This window comes from Ruditapes philippinarum, unplaced genomic scaffold, assembly GCF_026571515.1.
Source record: "Ruditapes philippinarum isolate M1 unplaced genomic scaffold, ASM2657151v2 ctg17345_1_1_1_1, whole genome shotgun sequence".
In the NCBI taxonomy this organism is placed as follows: domain Eukaryota; kingdom Metazoa; phylum Mollusca; class Bivalvia; order Venerida; family Veneridae; genus Ruditapes; species Ruditapes philippinarum.
The window spans coordinates 8,979-18,530 of NW_026866898.1; the positions used below are offsets into that span (position 1 = coordinate 8,979).

General features: G+C 35.7%; 2 protein-coding genes across 2 annotated transcripts; both read left to right on the forward strand.

Moving 5' to 3' along the window:
- The first annotated feature begins 4,477 nt into the window (after nt 1–4,477).
- On the forward strand, nt 4,478–7,758 carry LOC132734138 (major surface-labeled trophozoite antigen 417-like). The gene is made up of 3 exons (XM_060720854.1): nt 4,478–4,504; nt 6,732–6,786; nt 6,923–7,758. Exons 1-3 carry the CDS (start codon nt 4,478–4,480, stop codon nt 7,756–7,758), a joined length of 918 nt encoding a protein of 305 aa, XP_060576837.1.
- A 62-nt stretch (nt 7,759–7,820) lies between these two features.
- Nucleotides 7,821–8,480, forward strand: LOC132734139 (multiple epidermal growth factor-like domains protein 10). Its single transcript, XM_060720855.1, has one exon. The coding sequence runs from the start codon at nt 7,821–7,823 to the stop codon at nt 8,478–8,480; it is 660 nt and encodes a 219-aa protein (XP_060576838.1).
- The last annotated feature ends 1,072 nt before the right edge of the window (nt 8,481–9,552 follow it).

Sequence of the window (9,552 nt, forward strand, 5' to 3'; positions counted from 1 at the left end):
AATAAAATAACTCTATGAATTTGCGTCTTAGAAGGAATTACAATTTCACTGACACGAATTAACCCAAAATATACCAATGTAGATAGTGCCTGAAAAAATGTAACCTCAAAGTTATTGTACCAAATCGAGGTAAAAGTCAGCAAATAACTTTCAAGGTCACAAAAATGATTCAAATCTTTCAAAGTGATTTTTTTCTTCTCATATACATTTTAAATATAAAGAATAGTATTAAGAGTTTCAATAAGTGCCGTTTTTATTGCTTTTACAATTTTGTATTTACGAAAGTAAAATTTCCGGCACCCAGGCCCCTGGAAAACAAAAAATATGAATTTGAATTTTTTCTTATAGATTGCCGTTTGCATTCTTCTTATAACGTTAAAACAACTTAGAAATTAAGGCCGCTATGCCGCCAACTTCACGCCACCAGATCGCTAGGCCGCAAACTTCACGTCGCCAGCCGCAGGGCTGCCAGGCCGCCAACTTCACGTCTCCAGGTCGCTTGGCCACTAGGCCGCCAACTTCACGCTGCCATTCCGCTTGGCCGCCAGACCGCAAACTTCACGCCGCCAGGCCGCTTTGCCGCTAGGCGCCGACTTAACACATCTTAGAGCTCTGCAACAAAAAATTAATGAGCCGATTGAAAATTGTACTTTTTTAAAAGTTGATTTTTGATGTGACAAAATGTCTATAATTTTTCCTTCCTTGATTTTCTCCAACTGATTTGATTTTTCACAGTCATTTTGTTTGAATCTGGTTTTAAACCTTGGAATACAAGTACTTCTACTGGGCCTTCTGTCTTTTCTTCTGCTAAGGGGACACCTTATTCCGACATTGTATTCTTGAAAATGTCTTTACGTTGAGAACAACTTTCTAAAGTGTTATCATCCGCAAAATCCTTACAAATCGAAATCTGATTGGTTGATTTGTTTTAAACGATAAGCGTTTTAAATATCCCATTTAAAAGGTTAACAATTGCGTCCTAAAAATTGAACCAGGCATACTGCTCCGTCAAAGCTTGTATATTGAACTGCGCATAAAGCCGGGCCAATAAAATCATTTACAGATTCACCTGATGGATATGACAATTAGTTTATTATTCTGAATTCGCCCGGGGTTTTTCTTAGGCACTGAACCTATAGGGGGCACAATTAAATTAGGTAGAGGATGTTTTGAAAATTGGCCGGCAACTCGACGGCGTTGATTTCTTTCTCGATTTGACGTGAAATTAGTTCTGGATTAAGAGTCGTCGATCTTAAATTTCTAGCATCCTTTGGTGTACGAGGCCCAGTATACTGAATGGAGAAAAAACCATTTCAAATTCCCTTAAGTAAGTAGAAATTCTGCTTCCACCTTATCGTAAAATAGTAAATAGTGTTTTTATTAGGCGATTTCGCCATAGATAGAAGGCTGTCCTGACAATTTCTTAAATTTTGTGTGCTTTTATTTCCTAGATTGTCCCCTAGAACATGCCCGTCCCCTAACAACGTCCCCCTTTTTGTCCGAAATGAAGTATCAGCCGAAGTGGATGGCTGATCTACTACCGATTTAGACATTAAACCTTTATAACAGTTGGTAGCCGAATGTGGTGCTGAGTAAGTCGCACAAGTATTCGAAAATGTACACTTAGGCCACGTGCAACTTCCGGCAGTGAAATAGTTACACTTGCACCTATATAGATTTGAAGTACATGTATTACGAATGCTTGGTTTGACCTGTATACAACGTCACCACAAGTCATTATTTATTTTGCACCATGGAGAAGCTGTCGGAGGCGAAACTGTTCGTCATAGGGTTACCAAACTAACCCACCCTGTCGAATAGCACAATCACTAATATTGAACATGTAGTGCAATATCTCGTAAACTTTATCAGCGTGTGTGGACAGGTAAATAGATGGATGAATAATGAATGCATTGTTCCATTTTTCAATGCTAGTTATCTAGTCTATTCATTCCCTCTGTGGGGATTCGAGGTGGTCATCGATACTTAGACGAAAAACCGATCCTTACAAAACACGGACAATTCAACAGACTCCTTCAATAGTAAAGCCAAATTGATGTATTCACCATTACAGATTTTCTGTTTAAGGATCGTGGGCATATGAGCTGATAAATAGTCATCAGCCAGTCTAATTCTGGCCACAGCAGGCAAGTCATTTATAACAACAGAAGTTGGATAATAACTGCGATTATCTAAATGTGAAGAAATAGTACTAGTAGGTAATGTCACGCCACCACACCAAACTATTTAAGAATTACTGTTCGAACTTGCAGGCAAAATATTAAAAGCTTGAATGATATGTTCAAAATCAATAATAGACGACTTACCAGCGTCTGACTGATTCACCCGGGGATCCACACAATCTTCAAGAACGTCAGCATCCCTCTTCTCACCACGGTTTTTTGCTGGCAGGACCCTGGTTCGACCACTGACGTGTCCGAACTCCTGGTCGACTTGTGGATTTTGCCATTTTGCGACCTCGTGGCAATTTCTTACTCGTTAACGTTTTAGCAAATAGCGTATATACGGCTGTTGAAAACAAGTGAGAGAAATAAATGTGTGTGTGTTTGTGTTTGTTAACCCTCGCCACCGGAAAGAAACGTTTCGTTTCGTTTCGTTCAAAGCCTTGATAATGGCCGTGTTGTCACTCCGGTATTTACAGATAAACTCTGGTATTTCCGATTACGGTAAAAACTCTCAAGTAGGGTTACAATAATTTATTTTTATGAAATAGAATCTATACTGAAAAAAAAAAAAAAAAAAAAATCTTTTGGATGATTTGACAAATTCATTTTCAATGTTTGACAACTCTTGTCTGTGGTCTTTGAATTGGTCTTCTTGTATGTCTGACAGCAACAGTTCTGTTGTAAATACACTTATTCCAGTCTTTAGGAATATTTCTTTCTTCAGGTTTTTTCTCTTGATGTCTCGTACAGGGTACAGTCCTCTATAAAATGTGTAACTGTCTCCACTTGTCCACAATTACATAGACTTGTGTTTTTAGCCCCAATCTTGTTCAAATAATCATTGAGACAATATCCACTTTGCAGTTGCAATAACTGTCTTTGGTTGCTCAAGCCATGGAAATTAATTTTTTTGGGTTGGACTTGAGGCTTGAGTCCATAGAGATGCCTTCCAGTTTCAACAATTTCCCACCTTCTCTGCCATTTAATGCGGACTGATTCTCTCGCTGAATGGCGAATGTCACTTTGACTTGTTACAATGAGTGAATCTTCTGTTGCCATTTCCTCAGCTTCTTTTGCTGCTTCTTTTGCAAGTCTGTCAGCAATATCATTCCCTTTTATGCCAGCATGACCAGGAGTCCAATCAAAATAAACAGTAACATCAGCTAATTCAAGCTCTTTCCTCAACTGGAGTATCTCTGTTGACAGGAATTTGTGTGTCTTATTTTCCCATCCAAGATCAATAATTCCAACAGCTGACTGACTATCACTAAGTATTTTTATCTTTTTTATTTCAAATCTTCCAATCTCAGTAAGTAGGGCTTGAAGTGTTATTTTAATGGCAACCAGTTCTCCTACTAAAATTGATGATAATTTTGATACTGGTTGTTTCAGTTCTATAACTTCTGTGTTTGGAAGAAGAATGCATTTGGGCGAGCATATATTTCATTAATAAACTAAATATAGGGGATCTGTTGTTTATTTACTTGAATGTTATATCGGTACATGTGTAACGTGCATACCATATCTCCTATAATAGGGTCGTCTCTACGTACGACCTGTGCCGTGGGAGGAAGATGGGATAACCCCATTCTAAGTTTGAAGGTTCTAAAATTAATAGAAACAAGAGCCCGGTTTGAGCCGGGTGATGCTCCCCGAATAGGTTTTGGACACTGGGAAGTACACCTCTTATAGTTTCAGAGTTATGTCCCTGGAAAAAGTTTAAAATGCAATAATTCCAAAATTAGGCAAGGCAAAGTTACTGTTCTTGTCACTGCACTTCTAACCAATGCTATCGATCAACCTGAAAAAACTCTTGCTGATACCTCTTATGGTTTCCCAGTTATGTCCCGGACAAAGTTCAAAATGTAAAAATGAACAAAGGGCAATAACTACAAAATTTGGCAAGGCGAAGTTCAAGTTCTTAAACACTGCACATCTACCCATTGAAATCCATCTACCTACAAAGTTTCATGTTGATATCTCTTGTAGGTTATTAGTTATTACCAGTACAATATTTTTTAAAAGGGGAGATCATTCAAAAATTTGGCAAAAATGAGCTATGTCTTGTAATGCACTTTTACTCAATCTATCTATCAACAACGTTTCATGTTTATATCTCTTATAATTTTAGATTAATGTCCCGGACAAAGTTCAATAAGTAAAAATAAACAAAGGGCAATAACTTCAAAATTAGACAAGACAGAGTTATAATTATTGTGCACTGCACATCAACCAAATGAAATCTATTCACATACAAAGTTTCATGTTGATATCTCCTACAGTTTCGAGTTATGTCCCGGACAAGATTTTTCTATAAGGTGAGATGGTTCAGAAACTGGGCAAAATAGACTATGCCCTCTACCACTGTATGAAGTTTTAACAAATTATCTCCAGGGGTTTTCAAGTTATGTTCCGGACAAGCCAACGGACGAACGTTCGGACAAGATGGTGACTATATGCTCTCCCTTCCGGGAGCATAATAAGCTAGGCACACGGATTTTTTTTACTTGGGACCATATGCCGCTTTTCATGGAATGGCACTAACGTGTCACATTGAAGGTTCCATGATAACCGCCATATGAACACATCTGCAGACGTTTAAAAATTCTAAATTTGACCAGTTCATGTTAAATGTTGAATTCTGCTTTAGCCGGTGCTAGGGGGCGTGGACGGTAGTTTGCACTTGACAGTACCGTCCATGAACAGGCTCAATCAAACCGAGCCTGTAACATTTTCAATTTTGCCGCGTTGGACTTTCTTTAGGGATTCCTATTTCCTCTTTTCCAAGCCTTATATAGTCGTAAGAAAGCGGCGGGAATTTTACGATCCGTCAAGTAGAACAATATCGAACTACCTAATGGGTTAAGGACGTTAAACAAATACCCTTGCTAGCAGACGATTCCAATAAAAAATAACCCAAATTATTTTAATGCTGTAAATATTTTTATTCATTTAATTTTTAATTTGTATTTTACCAAGTAATTTGGAATCATTCAATATGTGTATATTAATATTCTTTAGTAAATTTATTATTTTGTTTTACATATTACCCTTTATCCAAACTGTAGTTTCAGTTTATTAACTTTAGTTGATGATTTACAACTTCCATTAATTTTCTTCAAGTTATTTGTTAATTTGTAAAATTGATAAACTTATATCAAAACTAAAGAGATTTGAACAAATTATTAGTAAGGTACATTCGTTAACCTAAACACACGTTTAGCGGAGAGTAGTTGAAATAAGTATCACTTTTTTAATATTTCAATGCATTAAATAAAGATTTAACTTAAAGAAAAAGTGTTATCATGAGAATTAGTTGAAGCTATCTACCATATTTTATTTTTGAATGTTGTGTGTATCAAATCAAAACACATATACATGTATTTCGTCAAATGAGACCCGTCTTTCGTATTTATTATGTAATAATACACTGTTGTTTTATTGTATTAACATTATATTTTCTTATTGGGAACAAAAACCAAACCAAATCAAAAGTCAATATAGGTAGTTTCAAATGTGCAATGTAAAAGCATTTACAGACCCTATTTTATTTTGGTAAATGTTGTAAAGATTGTGACAAAAAACAAACTTGTTTGAATTTAAATAATACTGTTATTAATTATGAATATTTATTGTTTAACTTAACTGAGAAAAAAAGTACATGTATTATTTGTGAAGTTGCATTATACATACGAGGGGTTATCCAAAAATTCGTGGACTTTCTTTGTTGCGTAAAATACATTTAAGATATCAATTTGAAATTTTTACACTGTTTAGAAGAATTAATAACAAATAAACACAGAAAAATTCATATGAGCAGCTTCTTACATTACAACAATATTGAATTTTACATAAACACATGTCGGCGACAGCGGCGCACTCCAAAAAGTTATTGACGTCAACGTCATAATATTTACGTACAACTTGTGCTTCAACGTTACGCAGTCAATGACGGTTACTGCTTCTCAAAGTAATATCAATCACTTAATAGTTTTATGCCACTTTAACACTAATGATCGTGAAATTTCCTTTTCTCTGTTCGTCTGCTGATTTTTATCAAATGTTTTTGTAGGTGTTATTTCCAAATTACAACAAAAATTGATGATTGTTTATGATCGTGCGATTTTCTAAATCACCGTGTGTCCGTCATTTACCCGTTGTTAACAATTAAGGCGACTGGCGTTTCTAGCGATATCAGCAAAAATAAACGGATATGACGTCCATTATTTTAAAAAAAATACTAAAATGACATCATAGAAGAAACATGCGATGTTCAGTGGATTTTCTACGTTATTTTTTTTTATTTTTTTAAGCAAGAAATATACGTTGACTTACTACGCTTTTCTACCGTGCGCCGGGTGCCGTGTATGTTCTTATTTAAAATCAATATAAAATCATTATTTATGGACACAATTAACTGTTCTTTTCAAAATGTATTGATAATAGTTTACAATGTATGCTTATAAATTTTCATTACAATACACGTTGACGTTCAAGAGATATTTAAAAAGTCCACGAATTTTTGGATAACCCCTCGTATTTCAGATATTGCTCGTATGGAGTATTTGGTTAAATGTTAGCAACAACCAGGTAGAAGCAGGTAACTAAAGTTACATTAGTCTTCTTTATAACTGATAATAATTTGATATTTATTTTTGTTAACATAATTCAAGTTTAAAATAAAGCAAAAAAGGTGGTGGTAGTGTAAATAAAATGAAATATTTTCCCCATTACAGAGACAGATGAACAATGTAAAGAAAATTGTGCATGTTGTATAGATAAAATATGTGGACCAGGGAAATGGACTTCTACAGATTGTACTCTAGGCTGTATTGATGGTTATAGGGGTCCTCGCTGTTATGAACTATGTATACACAATTGTACAAAATGCCCTTTTGATGCATATACATGTACTGAGTGTTATGATGGCTATTACCCAGGCTCTGCTCGTGACTGCACATCACAATGTTTACCCAGATGTAAAACATGCACGTCAGGAACCGCGTGTACATCATGCAATGAGGGATATAATAATGACAATGGTCGAAATGATTGTAGTAATCGTGACTGTCCCGAAAATTGTAATTGTGAAAATGGTCAATGCGCATCATGTAAGGAAGGATATTACGATACCAGTAATATATGTAATAGTTTATGTCCAGGTAACTGTGTCACGTGTACGTCGGATACTTATTGTGGATTATGTAAGGATGGGTATTATAGAGGTTACCAGTATGACAACAATAACCCCCCTTTGTTGAACGACTGTACGTTCAAATGTCGAGATAACTGTGTACGATGTTCGTCCTTTAACAGTTGCTTGCTTTGTAAAAGTGGTCATTACGGATTGACATGCGGTAACAGTTGTTCAGCTGGTTGTATGTCAAACACTTGCGATATATTAACAGGTAGCTGTAACTGTTCTCCTTATTTTGATAGGGAAAGATGTAACAAATGCAAAACCGGGAATTTTGGAGGTTTGGAAGTTTGTGCGATCAACAATGTCCTCCAGGGTGTAAAGGTAACGTATGTGAAAAAATATCCGGGGATTGTAAAGACGGATGTACTGTAGACACGATAGTTGGAGATAAATGTGATGTCTGTTTAACAGGCTGGTATGAACTTTACTGTAACATGTCTTGTTCTGTTGGCTGTAAAAATCAGCAATGTAAGAGACATGATGGTGAATGTTCCAATGGATGTCTTGATAACTTTGTAGGAGGAAAATGCAATGAATGCATACTTGGAAAATATGAAGCATCATGCAAACGTGACTGTCCAAATAACTGTGACGAGAAAGGCTGCTTAAAAGACTGTGGTAATTGTATTAGCTGCCGTGTCAACTTTTATGGGGAGAAATGTGATAGATGTCGTCCTGGTTTTTATGATTCACTATGCTCTGAGAGATGTTCGTCTTACTGCTTGAACGGTGTTTGCGCAAGAGATACAGGCACCTGCTCTGATGGTTGTTTTGGCAATTATTCTGGTGACAGATGTTGTATAAATAATAACAACTGTATCACATGTTTGTCAGATACTAGTTGTAAACAATGCAAGTATGGATACTTCAATGGCCAATGTGACAAACTATGTCCTCAAAACTGTCTAAAGTCTTGTCATATCGAATCAGGTATTTGTGACGGTTGCAACGGTAACCATTATGGTGATAGTTGCAATTTTACATGTGCCTCTACATGCAAGATTCAAACAACAGGCGGAAGTTTATGTCAGCAAAGTAATGGAAAGTGTCTATATGGATGCGTAGATGGTTTCCATGGTTTACAGTGTTCTTAGAAATGTTCTGTTTATTGCAACGATGCACTCTGTGAGCAAGACGATGGCAAATGTACTAAAGGTTGCAAAATGAAAGTAAAGAATGACAACATTTGCCCTCTGACATCAGGTAAGATTAATTCAAAACAGCCCGTTTTTACATCATATACTCGTTATATTTGCTTTTCAATTTAAGCTATGTTATGTGTTAATATTATTTTATGTCTTCTCTGAAAATTTTGAATGACGATGATGATGATTATGCTGTTGCCATTGCTAAACATGATGTTGTTGATGATGATAATTTTAATAGTATAAATAATTAAAGCATCTGCGACAACAATTATACCCATATTGCACTCTTCTACTTCTAAGCTAAGATAATTGTGCTGTTTCTCGGTTATTTTTTAGACTCAAGTTCCTCAGAGCAGTCAGTAAATAGAGCTGCTATATCCCTTGGAACATTTCTTGCTGTGTCAGTTGTTATTAACATCATACTCGTGGTTACGTTGGTTCTCTGGAAAAATCGGAGAAGGTAAATATTGTAAACAAATTCAATTGAATTATTGTCCAAAAGAGAACTTAAAGAACATGGAAGTTGCAAAATACTGAACAATGTATGAAATATGTAAGAATTCTAAAAAACGTTTCGCCTTTTGAGTTCCACTTTCCATAAAAAAGAAAGAAGTGAAGCTATTATCATGACCCGCTCGTTAGCTTAGTCGTCGGCATCGGCGTTGGCATTGGTTAACCTTTTGTTTAGGTCATTTTTTCTCGGAAACTGTTAACCCTAGTATTTACTTCAAACTTAGTATACATTTTTATTGTCATGGAACACAATTTCAAAAGTCATTTCTAAATTTTATTTTGTAAAGTTATGCCTCTTTTTCATTTTTAGCCCTGATTTTAGCCCTGATTAAACTTTTTGCGACGGTCTTTTTTCTCAGGCACTCTAAAATTGTGTTATACATAAGACAGGGCAGATAATCCCAGAATTGATGATTGCAAAGTTATGCTTCTTTTTGCCGTTTTTTCTAAGGTCACTTTCTGAAAAATTTGTTGCATTTTTAAATTGGAATGTATTTCTAAAGGA

What these genes read in the sequence shown, in the direction of transcription:
- LOC132734138 (XM_060720854.1), top strand. Translation starts at nt 4,478, where the DNA reads ATGTCCCGGACAAGATTTTTCTATAAG. An exon ending in GGACAAGATTTTTCTATAAG is followed by an intron (nt 4,505 to 6,731) that starts GTGAGATGGTTC and finishes CTCGTATTTCAG; the next exon opens with ATATTGCTCGTATGGAGTAT. An exon ending in CAACAACCAGGTAGAAGCAG is followed by an intron (nt 6,787 to 6,922) that starts GTAACTAAAGTT and finishes TCCCCATTACAG; the next exon opens with AGACAGATGAACAATGTAAA.
- LOC132734139 (XM_060720855.1), top strand. Translation starts at nt 7,821, where the DNA reads ATGTCTTGTTCTGTTGGCTGTAAAAATCAGCAATGTAAGAGACATGAT.